Raw genomic sequence first — 18,654 nt, forward strand, 5'->3', positions numbered from 1 at the left:
GTGCACGCGCGTGGCCTCCGCCCTAGTTTTGCTATTGGGGGCAGGGATTGAGATTGCGAAACGGATTCCCAACGTGAGCATGCGCGAAGTTTGTAAATTGGCAGACTCTCACCACAATAGTGATCTCTCTGCACATGCGCAGTAAAGAACACCTCCTTTTGTCCTCATCGGCACAGCTTGTGGCGCAGTTTTTATAATGTGTATGGCTGTGCGGCTGTGCGAAGGTCAGCCGCACAACTTAAAAAAAACAACCACACACACACGAGCTTATTAAAATATATTTCGATGGTTCACTTATACTTGTTTTTCGTGTAATTAATTGCATGATGTTTATAATGCGTAACAAGAACCTATAACCTGAGAAATATTATTTTAATATGTAAACGGAGAAGTATAAGCCTTTCTTTCAAGGTGACCTTAAGCTCTGATAAGTATGGCGCATGCGTAAAGTAATTCGTATTTTGAGATAAGATGGCGGCGTCCTGTTCCATGCTGGTGAGTCGTTCGGTGGTGCGTAAGATCTATAGGAGGCCTTTCTGGGTCCAGGTGAGCAGCTCTCTGATCGAGTCATAGCAGAATAAAAATTGTGTATATTTTATTTTCTCTAAAGGTTTTGTAGCTGAGAGGAATCCTGAATGTGCATCACTTTTTAAAATGCATAATTCTGAAGTAAGATTTACTCGCTGAATTCCAGGTGTCGTATAGTTAAACATACTACAGATTACAGTCGGAGAGTCTCTATTCTATATTGATTCGAGTACCGTATTTCTCAGTGTTCTTAATGGCATATTGTTTTTTTGCAATAACGGTAAGAATAAAAAATCCTTTACTGTTTCCGTCACCGAAATTGTATTCCTTTTTGCTATCCTTCCTGTGTTCTATGACTACACGCCGCCTTCGTATTTTCATACTAGCAAAAAGGGCTCCTGTCGAATATATTCGTCTCGTCCCTACAGAACCTGGGTTTCATTTTTCTAGTATTTCGGTTCTTTCTCTTGTTGAGTATATGCTTAACAGAAAGCTGTCGAAATGAAATAACGGCAAGGAAAAAGTGGGAAAGCTTGTAGATCTCTGTCTTTCCGTGGTGGGTGTTTAGTTTTGTGGCCTTCATGTCTTTAAAAGAGCCATTCATTTTTAAGCAGCTAGATGTCTGTTAATTGTCTCCTATGTTTTAGTAATGGAAACTGATAAACTGTTGAGTTTGGGCCCTAGGAAGCATGGCTTCAGATCTTGCAGATCAATGATTTCTGGTGTGTGTGATTAGTAGTGAGCTCTGTTGAAATTAATGAGTTTGAAGTACAAGTAACCCTTCAACTCCCTCTTCATTGGAGAGTTCCGGTGTGATAGCATGTTCATAAGCCTTGACTGATTCTAGTAGGTAAGATCAGGTACTTGCTTGGGGCCAGTGTGACTTAAGGTTCCCACCCAGGTTCGGAACACTTTTCAGAGAAGAGAGAAGGAGGCTACTGACATAATCAAGGAGACTGAAGTTGGGTGTAGCTACTAATTGTAGAAGCTGCTGATTAGCTTGTTGGCTTCTGTTGGTTGCTGCTCAGTTGCCATGAGGTGTACCTACAACATTCAGCCTATGCCTGCAAGACTTTCTCTCTGCTTTCCTCCCCTATCACTTATTATTATCTCTAGTATTCTCTAAGACTGTAGAGTGCTTTTCTACAAGTGTTTTTCTGCATTCTCTTGAGTCACTATGATAGTTTGGATAGCTTGAACACAATCAATGGCGAGAGGAGCTGGGAGCACTCTGCAAATGCTCAGAGATAATCTGTAGTTACCTTCCCCCAGCATGGTGCATACTGAAGGGAAAGAAGTGTTACCCTAAGAGTTGTGGATGTATCAGCCACTCTTATTCTTGCTTAAAAACATATGTAAAGCAAAAGAAGAAATATACCAAATCACTGGGACAGTCTTGTGTCCAAAACTCTGATTATAGGATGGCAGGTACCTGACCTTAGTATTTGCTCTGTGTAATCTAGTAGGATAAACAGCTCTATGCTATTGTCCCCCCACACACACACTCTTTCTTCTGGGGACTTTACATATCCCCTTAGTAGCCAGACTGCTACCGTGTCATTTACCTGGGTTCCCCAGAACTACTATTATCTCTTTATGGACATACTACATATAGATTGATTGTGTCTAGTATTACACCCCATTTGAAAACCACTAGAATAAAAATATTTTGCACAGCGGATTTGTTTAAAGAGAGAGAAACTGGAGATTTTCTTTATTTTAACAGGCAACCTAGATGTTTTTTAAAAGAAATGCTCTTGCAATCCATTTCTTAGCAGAGATGAATATGCCTATACCCATTGAAATTAGTGGAGTTGTGTGTTCCTAAATCCATGTAAGAGTGGATGCTAAAGCCCTTTTGTTCTGAAAAACAGAGCATAACTCTGAAGCAGGCAGGGCTAGCTCAGATCAAAAGCTTTTTTTTTTTTAACTGCAGCAAACTGTTTTTTAAATACTTTGGGAGTAGGCCCTTCTAAGCAATTTTCATTCTCTCTGTCTTGTCAGTGTTCATTACCATAAAGCTTACCAAGGTTTACAAACAAGTTTCTGCCTCTGGTTTTTAAGTGGTTAAAAGCTAATGTTGGTTAGTATAGAGGCAGATGTACCACCAAACCATGACTAATGCTGACAAAGGAAGGGGAATGCAAGGTTGAGGAGGGAGCATGTAAACTTACTCCAAATCTTTTAAGCACAATTACAAAATTGCAGAATTGTATCCGTACCAGGCTGTAATGTGTTAGACTGGGCTGTGGATTGGGCCCTAGCTCAATAGTGGAGTATCTGCTTAGCATGCAAAAAGGTCCTGATGGGTTCAATCTGCGCATTCCTCTTGATGAACCTGTCAACAATTTAAAATACCTTTGAGAGGTTTGGGGGGCTTAAAAGCACCTTAGAGTGACTGGGGCAGGGGTTCAAAAATTTCTAGAGGATCAGTTTGCTCACGCCTCTTGCTTATTCTTGTTGATTTTATGGGCAACCTTTGGCAATTTTTTTCTGGTATTTTTTGGTCTTTTCATAATGGCAGTTCTCCTAACCCCCTGATACCCATTGATTTTAATTGCTTAACAACAGTGAATTTGCCAACTGCAAGGTTTTACTGGAACAGAACCCTCATGGTTGGTGTGGGAAGATGGTAGTCTACTGAGTTAAATGGACCAATGGTCTGATTTGGTAGAGCCAGCATGGTGTAGTGGTTAGAGTGCTGGACTAGGACCGGAGAGACCCAAGTTCAAATCCCCATTCAGCCATGATCCTTGCTGGGTGACTCTGGGCCAGTCACTTCTCTCTCAGCCTAACCTACTTCACAGGGTTGTTGTGAGGAGAAACTCAAGTATGTAGTACACCACTTTGGGCTCCTTGGAGGAAGAGTGGGATATAAATAAATAAATAAATAAAATAGATGGCAGTTTTCTGTGTTCTTGTGAATTGTTCCAATTTCAGCTTAGCCATAGGGTTTTTCCTGTCTTGGACCACACCATTCTGTCTCAGCTGAATGAAAATGTGATTGATCCTTATTGGGTAGCTTTGAGGATGAATGGGAGAATACTAGTAACACCTGGTAATCACTGCTTACATAGGTGAGGAAAGAGAGCTAGCTCTGTTGAGCTTGACCTGTGAGGAATAGCTATTAAGGCAATCTGCACCATGCTGTAACTAAGCTTAAGTATGTGAATATAGCAACTGCATTTTCATCCCCAGTACTTCCTTCTCTTTCTCCCTTGTGTCAGTTTTAGATTGTGAGCCCATTGGGGCAGGGACCTGTCTTTTCATTGCTTGTAAAGTGCTGTGTATGTGAATAGTATTATATAAATAATAAATTCTGCTGCTACTTTTTGTATGCTGAAAAAGGAATGAAAGTTATAAATAGTGCCTTTAACTTACAAATATTTATTTCCCCAGCCATGAAATTGCTGATGCTTGCCTTCTAACATTTGCCCCGTTTTGCTTTTTCTTCTCTCAGAATGCACCCAGTGCTTTCCTGTTGCAGCATGTGCAATTGCCCTTTCGTATTTTTAGCCAAGCTGGATCCACAAAGCCAGATGCTTTTACATCTCCATTTAAAGAGAAGCCGTGGGAGTACTTGGAGAGTGAAGGTATCTGTGGAACATTTTGGGATGGGGCTACAGCTCAGTGGAGATGCACATACTTTGCATGCAGAAGGTCCTGTCTTCAGCACCTTGAGGAAGGACTGGAAGATACCCTTGCCAGAAACCCTGAAGACCCACTGCCAGTCGGTGTAGACCAGGCCTGCTTAACTTGGGCCCCCCAGCTGTTTTTGGACGACAGCTCCCATAATCGCAGCCACAGTGGACAATAAAGTGTGTTGTTGAATCGGTGTCGACTCCTGGCGACCACAGCCCTGTGGTTGTCTTTGGTAGAATACAGGAGGGGTTTACCATTGCGATCTCCCATGCAGTAGCCAATAGCCAGGGATTATGGGAGTTGTAGGCCAACATCTGCAGGAGAGCTGGAGTTGAGCAGCCCTGGTGTAGACAGTACAGAGCTGGGTGGACCAATGGTCTGATTCAGTACGAGACCGCTTCATATGTCTCTATCACAGATCTTGTGTATGTGTGGCTTAAGTTTGACTCCTGCCTAACAAGTAGCAGCTACAGATGGTTGAAGCCACCACCTCTCCTGCCAGAATTAGCATTTAACTTACATCAAGGTTGACTCAGCCTTCCATCCTTCCGAGGTTGGTAAAATGAGTACCCAGAATGTTGGGGGGCAATATGCTAAATCATTGTAAACCGCTTAGAGAGCTTCCAGCTATAGAGCGGTATATAAATGTAAGTGCTATTGCTATCAAGCCAGAAATAACTGTCTTGCTCTGTGGGAGCACTATATTGCTTTGTGGGAGCACTATAGACATGCCTCATCCTTGCATTTTTTTTTTTAATGTCAGCAAGGTGTATTGTCTAGGCACAGCACATTTAAACTCTGTATTTGTTACTAGGATTGTGCATCCCTGACCTTTAGAGTGAAGTTCTTAAAAGGTATTCAGGGCAAGTAATGCATCTTTCTATAGTTTGTGTACAGCTTTCTATAAAGGAGTGCATTCCCTGCTCTTTTCATACAAGGATTGAATTCAGTGAAGACCTGTAGAGATTTTTCAGAGTTCTACTTCACTGTCCCTTTTTCAGTAAGTCCTTGGAAGCTTTCAGTGATTGCACTCGTACACTGGAAGTACTGTAACTGCTAAAGTGGTATGTCCTAGACAGATGTAGTGAGCCAATATGTGATGGGGAAAGCCACGTGAGACATAGAGGAAGGAAATCCTGTTTTCAGGGACAACCAGTCCTATTACAGAAATGTGTTCTGCTTTTAAAGCACAGTCTAGTTCGGGGGAAATGTTTTTTGGCTTAAACTTTCTTCTCCCCCTTCCCCACCCGATCCTGTCAGTTAGCTATTCCCTCCAGTGTCTTGGCTATATGTATGTTAACTTGTAATATTACCCTCTATTCATCTTTCCTTTCTGATCTACATTGTTGCACAGCATGTAGTGTGCTAAATAAATGTTAGCTGTATCTGAACGATCTCGTAGTGGGCTCAGGGTACTGAAACCTCACGTGTTGCATTCTTGGAGATAACTGTTACTATAGATGACTGAATCTCTTCTCTCTCCTTTTAGAATACATAGAAAGATATGCCAACAACCCAGTCTGGTTTGGCTACAGGCGCAATCACAAGGGTCAGATTCCACCACAAAAGACTCGGAAGACTTGTATTGTGAGTGCTTTTCTTTTCTTTTGACAAAAAACATAGCCTCCTATAAGTAGCATTTTTAAGTGGGCTGCAGTGGGCAGATTAGTGGGAGGGAGTTATTCCCTTAATCAGGGTCCAGCTAAGCAGGGCAAGAGACCACTGTGAGGTTCCCAATCCCAGGTGACTAGGAGCGCACAATGTGGGTTCGGTTAGCCTTTGCTTGACAAGGCTCATTTCCTTTGCCTGACAAAGTACCTCCTGATTTCAAAGAGCAGGAAGGCTTAAGGTGTTACTGGTTTCCAGGAGACAGGGTTTAGCATAATCGTCTGTCTCGAGAGTGACTGACTGCCTTAATGAGCCTAAGAATGCTCTCTGCAGGGGTTCCTGCTAATGTGACACTGGTTATCAAGAAATGGAGTTGTGCAGCCAGGGAGCCAAAATGGTTCACTTTGGTCAGTTTTGAAAGGGGAGCCTTTTATTACAAGAAGGAAAAGCGATTCTTTGGCTAAGCCATGGACAATCAAAAGTTAGGTCATGCTAGTTTTTGGGTGGCCATGCATTGTGGGTCAATGCAAGCCTTGCTGTTGAGCAAGAAATGCGGAGGCATCTAAGTTTGGCTTTGTCCAGTGCTAGCTGTAACAATGGAACTTCTGTGCAAATGATGTGATTAGTTCTATACAAGACTGCAAATTAACCACAGCTCTTCACTTTGATATATTTCCAGCGAGTCCTGTGGTACCAGGGAAATGGCTTCTTTTTTGTTTAAATAATGTTGCACTGACAGATCAATATTCATTTTGTATTTTGTTCTTGTGTTTTGTTTTGTATTTTGTTCCTGCAGAGAAAAAAGCATGTGTGTGGGAATCCCTGCCCCATTTGTAGAGACCAAAACCTCTTTCTGGATCACAGGGTAAAAGGAACATGTGTTTGGTTTTATTTTATAATGGATTTAATATACCTATCAAAGAAAAAATCTCAAGCAGCCAACAAAGCTCATTAAACCCTAGTTTTTAACACCAAATTAAAGCCAGTGTAGCCATATTAATCAGAGCAACAAAAATGGGAGGGGAAAAGAGTGGTGGCGAGCAGGTTTTATCTTGCCTTTTCACTTGGTGCCCAAGGCAGCTAGTTATTTTTTTATTTATTTATATAGATAGAGAGAGAGAGAGAGAGAGAGAGATAGATAGTTATATAGTTATATAGTTATCCAATACAATTAAATAAGAAAATCTGGAAGGTAGTTACCTTGCCTTGGCATATAAAAGTCAGTGGGGAAGGAAACTTTTGTGCCACCATAGAGAAGGCCGTTTTCTGTATTGCCACCCACAGTACTTCATACACGACAAGATGTCTGAAATACTTTTAATGTGCTTCTGATGTATCAAAGCTGGCACTTCCTGTTCAGTGTGTATCATTTTCTTAACAGCCCTCCAAGCTCTGATCATCTTACTAAATTCTAGGCCTGCTTCTCCATTTTGGGCTTCCTCCTCATACCAGTTGCATAAATCTACTCAAGCCCTTTGCTTTCTCCTAACCTGATGCAACTTACCTGTCCCTTTTCCTTAATATATCAAACATTGTTGAATCTTTGCAATATTGATACCTTCTTGAAACAGGGTAGAATTGTTGTCTGCATCACTTTTCTGTCTAAAAATAGTTCTTATAATGGCTTATGACACATCATTTCAGATACTATGGAAAATCTAAATGAGACATCAAAGGCTATATAAAGTTCCTGTAGCCAAGCAGGAGATAGAATTTAGGCCAGTCTTCTAAGTACAAGGTTGGAGGACTCTCCCTTAATGGCTTTGCAAGCCATATGTTGCCTAGATGCCCTTGAGGCATTATTTGTGCTCTCCTGGGGTCCCTGGCTGGGCAGAGTGCGGGTGCACATAAATGCTGGAATCCTCCAGCAATAGCTCAGCATTGCTGCCTAAGCCCTCACCCCTGACAGGGCTATTTCTGTTCTGTGCAGAACTGAATCCAAATTCTGTGCAAAGGGAGCTTATTTAATATTTGTAGAATGTAGTGATAATATGCAAGTTTGCTTTGGCATGTATGTGCATTCTTTGCAGATATTATACTGAACTTGCTGCATGTTTATGGTGGTGATATAGTCTGCTGCCCTATTTAAAACGGTTGGCATGGCTGCTTGATATTTTTTTTTAAAGGCCCCCTGCCAAGTGATGCAAGCTTGGGTAATGCCTCCTTTTCCTCCCACAGAATGTAAAGCTGCTGGAACAGTTCATCTGCCCCCACACTGGCATTATCTACCACCCAACACACACAGGTAAGCCACCAACTGACCCTGCTCTACTCCTTTCTACTGTATATTGTAGTGTTTCTGGTTTTGCAAACGAGATAACTTCCTACTTGTTGATGAGACTGTGTAGAAGAGAAGCAGGGTTCTAGAGTAGGGATCGCCAGCTGTTTGACCCCCACCACCACCACCAAACGGCTGTTGCAGAGATGTTAAAGCAATCAACATGATCAAACAGTTGGAGCATCTTCCTTGTTAAAAAAAAAAAATCAAGCATCTGGGACTTTTTTAGTGTTGAAATGGGCAGTTGGGTACAGGATAATAGAAGTTTATAAGAGCTGGTGTGGAGACAGCTACAAACCGGGACATTGCTGTTTCAAATTTAACCTCTGCCATGAACTCACTAGCTAGCCTTAGGCAAGCCACTCTCTCTCTTAGCCCCAGCTCTCTGTCTGTAGTGTAATGATTGTACCTTATGGGTTGTTGTAAAGCTGAAATATGTATCAAAGTAATACATTGACTTAACTGAATACATGTGTCAGTTTTAAATACTAAAAATGTGTTGTAAAAATGCTGCTGCTTTTAGTATAGTTTACCACTACTATATTAATGATGTGGAGAAAATGAATAGATCCCCCCTCCCCTTATCTTAAAACTTAGGGTGAAATTGGTGGCAGATTCAGAACAGACAAAAGGAAGTGATTCATAATTCACTTGTGAACCGTACTGCCCCGTATTGTGGTGGTGGTGGTGATTAGCTTTGTTGCCTTTAAAAGAGCATTAGGCACATTCATGAAGGAAAATTATATCAATGGTGGTTAACCATGATGACTAGAACCTCCATGTTCAGAAGCAGGATACTTCTGAATACCCGTTGCTGTAGGGCAATAGTGGGAGAAAGACCTTTATGCCCCATTTCTGGGCTTCCTGGAAATGTCTAGTTGGTCACTCTGGGAAATGAAAAGCTAGAGGGGCATTGGTCTGATCTCGCAGAAATGCTCTTAGGTTAATGATGACACTTTCTTGGTTTGCTCTCTTCCTAGAGTGGTCTCTAGTAAGTGCTACAAGACAAAATGATCTTCTGGAGGAGTGGGTCAAGCTGTGGTGACTTCGTAGTATGGGTTTCATAGTTAGAATATATGTTTGTCTTGACTGTCTCTTTAAATCAGGCCTGCACAACTCAAATGACCTGGTGGGCCGAAACTGACCATGACATGGTACATGGGGGCCAAAGTCAGTTAGGGTACTGATTATTAAATTAACACCTAATATCAATCAATTAATTAAATCAAATTAAACTGAAATTAAAATGAATTTAATTAAAATTTAACTTTTGAAGTTCTGGATGGGCAAGAATTAATTTAAATTAAATTAAAATAAATTGAATTAAAAATTCTAATAAAATACATACAATGCAATCTGTACAAAAAACATAATAAAATGCATTGTTCTTCCGTTCCACCTCTCCCCAAAAATGGAGCAGTGTCTTGGGCAGACTGGGAGAGAATATGGAGCAGTGTCTTGGGCAGACTGGGAGAGAATATGGAGCAGTGTCTTGGGGGGAGAGGGAGAGAATATGGAGCAGTGTCTTGGGGAGAGGAGTCCGTTGACCATCATTCTGGAGGTCCTTGTCCTCCTCCCGTCCTGGCAACACTTTCTCTTCCCCGCTGGGCTTCCTCCCTTCCTGCCATTTGTGCTTGCCAGCGCCTGCCACTGCCAGACTCCCTCATAGGGTAGGGCCGCCGGCCACCGCCTCCCACGTCGTCCTCCCACCTCATCACTGGCACCATTTTTCTCGCTGCTGATTCAAGCCGCTATGGGGATGGCTACGGGGTGTTCGTGTGTCCTTCTCTCCCCCCCCTCCCCCGCAGTGGCACACAGCAGCGCGACGCTGGGGCCTGGTGTTTGGCCCCGCGTCACTTCCCAAATGTGAGGCGCGCCTGTGCAGTTGAGTCTCTTAACTGCAGGTGTGCGTGCCTTGCAGATGCAGTTGGGAAGCGATGCAGGGCGAAACACCAGGCTCCAGCATCGCTCTGCTGCTGCCGGGGAGGGGAGGGGGTAGAAGGACACACCCACAGCCATTTCCTCAGCTGCGCAGCAGCTGGAATTTAGGGGGGGGTTAAAGGAGGTTCTCAGCAGGGGGAGGAAGGGGAAGTGTAGCCCTGGGGGCCAATAAAAAAGGCCTTGTGGGCCGCATGCTGTGCAGGCCTGCTTTAAATGTTCAAGCCAGTTTACATAGACATCTTAAATTATAAATCTACTAAAATGTCAGACAGCAAATCTAACATTCAGAAGCAGCATTATACTGCAGACTTTGTTTAAACAATCTCCAATTCTAACCAGTGTTCTCTCTAACAGGGATCCCAGATGTTGCTGACTACAATTCCCAGTATCCACAACTGCAATGGCTTTTGCTTGGGGATTCTTGGAGTTGTAGTCAATATCTCGGAATCTCTGTTAGAGGGAACATGGATTCTAACCCAGTGAAGGCATTGGGAAATCTCTCTGGAGATTGTGTTCTATAAAGGGGTGCCATAACAAAACAAAAAAAGCCTTGATGGAAATCCTCTAACTCTTGGAAGAGATGGCATCACCTCGGAAAATGACCTTAAATGGTTAGATAAAAAGAGGGGAAATTGAACTTGGCATATCCAAAATAGTGTTCAGTTCAAGGTTGATTACAGTCTATGACCATCAGTCTATGATCAGTGTATACATAGACAGATGTAACAAAGTGTGCACTATTTCCAACACCCTAAAAACATCTTTTGCTTACCAGTTAAAAAGTTGATCAGCTTTTCTTTCTCTCTCTTTTCTTAAAAAACCACAACTTGATTAAAATCTAGTAGGACTGCCAGAGGGTCAGATAAAATTGTTTCAGGAGCTTCGAGTTGGCCATTCATAGTCTAGGACAAGGAGGGGCTACTGGCACCTAGGGAGCTTTATTTAGCCCACAAAGAAGTTCTTGTCTGGTCTCCTTGGAGGCCCTACCATACTATAAGCAAGATGTGATAGACTTTGCTCATATAAGGGAAATAAAAGTGTTTGAGAGGTTCTGTATCCTATCACTACTGCTCTCATGCTCTCCCCTCCCCCCCCCGGAGCATTGAGTGCCCCCAATAATAAAGTTAGCCATTTCCTGGTTTTAAAATGTAAAAACTGTGTTAGAATCCATATTGAAAGGAAATTCTCTCGGAGACCATTGCAGTCTCCATTGGTTCATGAAATGTTTTGTTCTCTCTGTTTGCAGGTGTCTGTATAAAGAAGTACAAGCAACTGATGCAAGCCATTCAGAAGGCTCAAGAAAACGGTGAGTATGAGACAGGAACTGGGAGAGGAGTAGAGCTGGATAGAAGTAATGTAGCCCCACCCATACCCCTTACCAGCACTGTGGAATCTTCCAGCATAGAAAATGGGTTTTAAGCTATCCTCTCTCTGACATGTCTTCCATCCCTTCTTCCAGGCCTCCTATTCTTCCACATCCCCTTCACTAATTTCCAGGCTGAAGATTGCAAGAACCAGCATGCAGCTGTCACCAAAACTCCTCTGTCTCCAGCTCTGCAGAGCAAGACAGCCTGGTACGACTGGTATGACTGGCAGCAGCCCCCCGAAAAGGAAATTAAACGAATCAGGAGGATTTACAAGGACTACCTGAAGGAGGAAAGCAGCCCTTCTTGAGTCTGGCAGGTGCCAGTGGACAGAAACAAACATTCTCTGCTGATTGTGGTATTGATCTTTGAAGATCCTCTATAGGGCAGCTCTGCCGTGACCATGACTGCCACCTTTTTTCTAATCCCACCTGTGTTTCTAGTGTCAATAAAATCAAAGGCCCTGTCAGTGACTGTGGTGTAACTTTTCTGAACAATCAGACTTGGCCAGTGTGAGGGAGAACACAAGAAGAGAGTTAGGACTGAAGAGCCATTGAGTCAAACCCACCTATGCCTCATGGATCAAGCCATGAAATCCAAACTATATAGTACAACTCCTGGATAACAGGTGCCCTCTTGGCTGGGAAGGATGGGAGTTGCGGTCTAGTGGTTGAGCATCCCTGTCCTGGCTGCTTGCCAGCTGCCTGGGGTAGTTAATGGAGAACTTTCCTCCTGAATGGTTGGTCCCTTATTGGCTGTGGGCCCAGAGCAGGGAAGCCTCTTGATAGCAATTGGGCCCATGCAACTCCAACAGGCAAGGCCTGCCCTTCAAAAATATGGGGGATGTTGGTAGAATTCTCAGTTCAGAATTACTCTGAAAGGTTCCAGGGCAGACAAAATGGATGATCATTTGCAATTCAGTGGTACAGGGTGGGGTGATGGAAAGAGGGCTTGTTAAATATATTGAAGGACCATGGCTGCAGCCCTGATAGCGAAATGGAATAGCTGCGTTCTGAGGTAGGGACATGCACCAAATTGCTTCGGTGCACATCCAAGGCTGGCGAGGGGTTCCCTTAAGAGGAGGTGGGCAGGTCCTACCTGCCCGTCCTCTAAGCCCTTGCTGGCCTGCTGCAGCACTGTTTAAGTGGAAATACCTCCATGCAAGCGGCAGCTTGTACCACTTGCCGGAGTAATGGGATGCGTCCCCTGGCGTCCCTCGTGGCGTCAGCATGTAAAAGGTGTTGGTGCATGCCGACACCACGTGAGGGGTGCCATGCCACATGGACAAGGGGTGCCGGGGGACATATCCTATTGCCGCAGCGTGTTTTAAAGGGGCAATTGGCACAAGCTGCCACTTGCATTGAGATGTTTTCCATTTAAATAGTGGTGGGCTGGCGGGGGCTTGGACGACGGGCAGGTCAGTCCTGCCCGCCACCTCGTAAAGGAATGGCTTACCCTGCACTGAAATGTTTTGGCGCCAGGGATCTGAAACATTTCGGCACCTCTCCAAAGAGTTAGGGTCCCAAAGAGACGTTGAAACACTTCAGACTTATCGCTAATCTGAGGGGCAGGCAAGAGGAGATTACCCATTTTATATCCTAACCTGTCAGGTGAGGCAGGGTACTGGGCTCATTGTACTTGCTTGTTTTGATCAATGTGTCTCACCAAGGGCTCTCTAGCCAGTCAAGACCCATCCTGCTCCAAGTCCCAAGCCACTGCTTGGAGCAGGATAGGTCTTGACTGGCTAGAGAGCCCTTGGTGGGACACATTGGAACAGCTGGGTTGGGTCAGAAGAAGGAAATGAAAAGAGCCCAGTACTCTGCCTCACCCTACCAGTCAGACTGGAAATGACTTTTACCTGAAACTTTGGAGAGCTGCTGCCGCCAGTCAGGGTAGACCAGGCCTGCTCAACTTTGGCCGCCCCACTTGTTTTTGGACTACAGTGCCCCTAATCCCTAGCCACAGTGGCCAATAGCCAGAGATTATGGGAGCTGTAGGCCAACATCTGCAGGAGAGCTAAAGTTGAGCAGGCCTGGTATAGACATTACGGAGGCTACATGGACCAACAATCTGACTCGCCTATAAGGCTATTTCCTTTGTTCCTAGGGAGAACATATTTTTAAAAGGGGTAGGTTTGATGCTGCACCCCGCCTGCCTTGTTCCCAGAGTTCAGAATTAACTGGCACAAATATTCAGAATAAAGAATCCTATGGTGCGCTCAAGACCAACATACATTGTGAAGTTGAATGTATGAACTGGTGTTATACCAAGTCGGACCATTGCTGAGGTCACTATTGTCTATGCCTTGGCAGAAGCTCTCCAGGGTTTCAGACATGGGTCTTTTTCCAGCCCTACCTGGGGAAATCACAGATTTAAACTAGGGCTTTCTGCACTCAACACCTGTGTTCTTCCAGTGAACTATGGTCCCTCATCAATGATGATCTAAACTGGAAAAACTGAAAACTAGCAAATCGCCAGGGCCGAATGGCATCAATCCAAGAGTCCTCAAATAACTCAAATGTGAAATTGCTGACCTCCTTGCTAAAATATGCAACTTATCCCTGCAATCAGGCTCTGTACCGGAGGCCTGGAAAGTAGCCAATGTAACACCAGTTTTCAAAAGGGATCCAGGGCGATCTGGGAGATTACAGGCTGGTTAGGTTAGCTTAACGGCTGTTCCAGGCAAATTGATGGAAAGCATCCTAAGATAAAAGGATAAAATCGTAAAGTACATAGAACAATGGGCCCCGCTGGGAGAGAACCAGCATGGCTTCTGCAAAGGTAAATCTTGCCTCACAAACCTTTTGGAGTTCTTTGAGAGTGTCAACAAGTGTGTGATCAAGGTGATCCGGTTGACATAGTATAGCTGGATTTGCAAAAAGCTTTTGACAAAGTTCCTCATCAAAGACTCTTGAAAAAACTTAGCAGTCATGGGATAAGGGGACAAGTACATGTGTGGATTGCTAACTGGTTTAAAGGGCAGGAAACAGAGGGTAAGTATAAATGGAGAGTTTTCACAATGGAGGAAAGTAAGAAGTGGGGTCCCTCAGGGATCTGTACTGGGACCGGTGCTTTTTAATTTATTCATAAATTATCTAGGAGTAGGGGTAAGCAGCAAGGTGGCCAGATTTGCAGATGATACCAAACACTTTAGGGTAATGAAATCCAAAACTGTTTGTGAGGATCTCCAAAATAATCTCTCCAAACTAGGTGAGTGGGTGGGGAAAATGGCAAATGCTGTCAAGGTAAGCAAGTGTAAAATGATGATGATGCACATTGGGATGGAAACCCCCAGCTTCAAGTATACACTGATGGGATCTGAGCTGTCGGTGGTGGATGGCTCATTGAAAATGTTGACTCAATGTGTGGCAGCCGTAAAAAGGCCAATTCCATGCTAGGGATCATTTGGAAGGGGGTTGAAAGTAAAAGTGCTAATATTATAATGCTCTTATACAAAACGATGGTGCCACCACACCTGGAGTACTGCATACGATTCTGGTCACTACATCTAAAAAAGGACATTGTAGAACTGGAAAAGGTGCAGAAGAGGGCAACCAAGATGATCAGGGGCCTACAGCACCTTTCTTATGAGGCAAGACTACAGTACCTGGGGCTACTTAGTTTAGGAAAAAGACAACTGTGGGGAGACATGATCGAGTTATAAAATCATGCATGGTGTGGAGAAAGTGGATAGAGAGAAATTCTTCTCCCTCTCACATAACACTAGAACCAGGTGTCATCCCATTAAACTGATTGCCAGGGACCAACAAACGGAAGTACTTTTTCACACAATGCATAATCAACTTGTGAAATTCTCTGCCACAAGATGTGGTGACAGCTAACAACCTGAATGGCTTTAAGAGGGGTTTGGGTAACTTCATGGAGGAGAGGTCTATCATTGGCTACTAGTTGGAGGGCTAAAGGTCATCTCCAGTCTCAAAGGCCAGCTGCATGGAAGTAACAGCAGGAGGGGGCATGCCCTCAACTCCTGCCTGTGGGCTTCCAGCGGCATCTGGTGGGCCACTGTGTGAAACAGGATGCTGGACTAGATGGGCCTTGGGCCTGATCCAGCAGGACTGTTCTTAAGTTCTTGTGTTCTTTATTAGTCTTGTGGTAGCAAGCATGACTTGTCCCCTTAGCTAAGCAGGGTCTGCCCTGCTTGCATACGAAAGGGAGACTAGAAGTGTGAGCACTGTAAGATATTCCCCTTAGGGGATGGAGCCACTCTGGGAAGAGCATCTAAGCTCCAAGTTCCTTCCCTGACATCTCCAAGATAGGACAAGATATTTTTATTGAACCAACAAACTACCAAAGCATACAGTACATTGCCAAAGCACAATTATATACAAAGTGGTTGTTTGTACATGATATATCTACAAAGATTTACACACAAGGATTTGGAAACCCACAAGGTTATGAAGTACTAGTGTTTTCAGGCCCGTTGAAATAACGGGCGCTAGTAGGGGAGAGATTTCCCCCCCTGCCCCACTCCTCGGCCAGAGGAGACGGAGACCGGGTCCGGGGGCGAAGCAGAGGCCATTAAAAAAAATATGAAAAATTGCTGCCGCGGTCGCCGCCGCCCTCCCAACTGCCGAGACCTCCTTACCCCGGGCCGCGTTAGTCGGGCGAAAAAAGTTCTTGATTTGAGAGGGAGAGAGGAGCTCGCAAGCGGAGCTCCTCTCTCTGCAAAGCCTCTTCCCGAAATGGCGTTTTGGGCGCAAAGGACGCCTATTGCGTCCTTTGCGTCCATAGTGCCAGTTCGGGCAGAGCCTTTGCACAGAGAGGAGCTCTGTTCGCGAGCTCCTCTCTCCCTCTTAAATTAAGGACTTTTTTCGCCCGACTGACGTGGGCCGGGGTAAGGAGGTCTCAGCAGTTGGGAGGGAGGGAGGGCGGCGGCGGCGGCGACCGCAGCAGCAATTTTTTTTTTTACGGCCTCCGCTTCGCCCCCGGTCCCGGTCTCCATCTCTTCTGGGCGAGGCGGCGGCTCTGCCACTGCCTCGGCCAATTTCCCCCGCCGCCTCTTCCCCAGCTTTGCGGCGGCCGCCTCTGGCCTTTCCACAGCCGGGCAAAGCGACCAACATGGCTGCCTGGTTCCTGTCTCCGTTTCTGCCTCGGCCTGTTCTGGGCATGCGCTCTGCGCATGCCCAGAACGGCCGAGGGAGGCACGGACACACACCTTGGTGTCCACAGACGGACACCAAGGCTTTTATTAGAGAGGATATGCAGGTAGTACTGTAACTCGGGGGTGGGGGATTTCAAGGCACATCAGGTAATCGGGGGGGGGGTTACATCCAACGTCCATTCCCACAATTTGTCCCATTGCTGTTTAGAAGAGATACTCTTGTCTTTTTGCACATAACCATACAAACTTTTCCAGAAGAGATTTACTGTCTCATCTGCGTGAACCTCTTGGTCGCGTCTTCCCTCCCTATTCCTATGCAGGAGCATTGCATAAATGACATACAGGTTTACTAACCTGATTACGAGAAGGGGAACGTTCCAATTCCCTAGTGTGAGGGCACCTGTCCCGTCCCGTTTCCTTGAAGGTTTCTTTCTGGGACCTCGAAAGGAGGTTCTATCGCTCAAACCCGAGGTTAGTTCTTCCCAAGTCTGTTTTTCCAAATCAGGCCACTCTAACAACTTGCTTACTCCCTGCCACACTCTTTTGGCTACCACACACACTTTTAAGAAATGTAAGTGGGTTTCCCTGAATGTTTTGCCTAGCTCACTAGCTTTCTGTTTGCAGGTGATTTTAGGGCACTCTTGCTGGTCCTCTGGGAGCCATGGCTTAGCCGCATTAAGTGGTAGTACTTGATGGTATAAGTGCCACCTTGTTTCCCGTAAATGGAAAGGGACTTTTTTCTCTTTAAAGAGAGCGATAGGGTGATCGGGTTACAACAAGTACTGTGAAGTGCGGTGTTTGTAGTGTTTATGTTCTAAATCAGGTTTTAAGAAACCCACTTCTAGAATCTCTCCATAAATTGTTTTCCTTAGCTGCTTAACTGAGGTTTTCCTTAGCTGCTTAACCTTCCATTTTTTAAGTGTGAATAACAAATCTCTCAAGTAGTCCGGGTGTTCTCTTTTTAATACTTGTGTGATATTACCATTGAAAGATCCTTTCCCCTTTTCGCTTTCCCCTTTTCCCCTTTTCGCTTTCCCCTTTTCGCTTCTCGCTTTTCGCTCTGCGTTGGCGCAAGCCAGCATGCTATGCCCCATGCTGGCTTGCGCCAATGCAGAGCGAAAAGCGAGACCCAGGTTTTTTGCAGGAGGTTGGACATATTATGGACATTCAGGAAAATCCAGTTTCCAAAATTGTAGGGCATGAATTCAGTTACAAAATAGGGTTGCAGGGCAGGTAGGGCTAGGCCTCCCCGCTCAACCTCCTTAAATGCTACCGCACGGGCCAAAGGGAAGGACGCTGTGTACCATACTAGACGGAAGATCTGGCTTTCAACTCTCCGAAGGAGATTGAGTGGGGGAGGATAGACTACCGCCAGGTTATGCACCGGGGGTATCAGGTAAGTCCGGATGTAAACCGCTTTCTGGTACATGGCAAGGCTCCATTTTTTCCACATGGTGATTTTAAGCATTACTTTTTCTTCCCAATCTGTCCAATTTCCCCCCCAGACTTTTTCCTTAATCCCATATTCAGTCCCCAAAATGTTTACTGTATCTACCCACTTCAGTTTGGACTCTGGGGCCCCTTCGCTTTTACATTCAGAGATGGGTAGGAACGAGAGTTGCTGGCGTACGGGGTCCATTTTAACAAATATACTTTTGTCAGCATTTAATTCTGAGCCCGGGATCTTGCCATATTCCCAGAAGAGGTCTTGTATTACAGAGATTTCATTTCCATTCGATAACAGTAATGTAACATCATCGGCATGAGCTACAAATTTTACCCTACACTCAGAATGTGGTTCTGAGTGGACAGGTGGTTCGGCTATCACATCACTCTCCCTCCTCCTCCCTCCCAGGAAGGTCTCGCAGGATAGGGCTGAGAGATATTCTTGCCTGCAACCTTGGAGAAGCTGCTGACAGTCTGTGTAGATAATACTGAGCGAGATGGACCTATGGTCTGACTCAGTATATGGCAGCTTCCTATGTTCCTATGAGTGTGTATTTGAGCTTGGGTTAGCTTTAATGGGCTGCCATTGCATAGCCTCCCAAGTTTAAAAGGCCAAGAAATGCAAAAAAGAGATTACTATATGTTAAATTTAATACAAATTCCAGGTGGAGTGAGTGACTCGCTCTCAAAGGGTTGTTGTTGGTTTTTACTATGCCAATTTTTCA

The 18,654-nt window shown here is 44.7% G+C and overlaps 1 protein-coding gene across 1 annotated transcript; it reads left to right on the top strand.

Moving 5' to 3' along the window:
- Positions 1-2: 2 nt before the first annotated feature.
- Positions 3-11,830, top strand: MRPS18B (mitochondrial ribosomal protein S18B). Its single transcript, XM_053294182.1, has 7 exons — positions 3-546; positions 3,989-4,121; positions 5,660-5,757; positions 6,575-6,643; positions 7,957-8,023; positions 11,244-11,303; positions 11,457-11,830. The coding sequence occupies exons 1-7, from the start codon at positions 472-474 to the stop codon at positions 11,669-11,671; spliced, it is 717 nt and encodes a 238-aa protein (XP_053150157.1). The 5' UTR covers positions 3-471; the 3' UTR covers positions 11,672-11,830.
- Positions 11,831-18,654: the final 6,824 nt, after the last annotated feature.

This window comes from Hemicordylus capensis, chromosome 2 (assembly GCF_027244095.1).
Source record: "Hemicordylus capensis ecotype Gifberg chromosome 2, rHemCap1.1.pri, whole genome shotgun sequence".
In the NCBI taxonomy this organism is placed as follows: Eukaryota; Metazoa; Chordata; class Lepidosauria; order Squamata; family Cordylidae; genus Hemicordylus; species Hemicordylus capensis.

Bases quoted from the DNA above. Each gene is read 5' to 3' on its own strand.
- MRPS18B (XM_053294182.1), top strand. From the start codon at position 472: ATGGCGGCGTCCTGTTCCATGCTGGTGAGTCGTTCGGTGGTGCGTAAG. The intron at 6,644-7,956 runs GTAAAAGGAACA...TTCCTCCCACAG, and splicing joins ACCTCTTTCTGGATCACAGG to AATGTAAAGCTGCTGGAACA. The intron at 11,304-11,456 runs GTGAGTATGAGA...CCCTTCTTCCAG, and splicing joins TCAGAAGGCTCAAGAAAACG to GCCTCCTATTCTTCCACATC.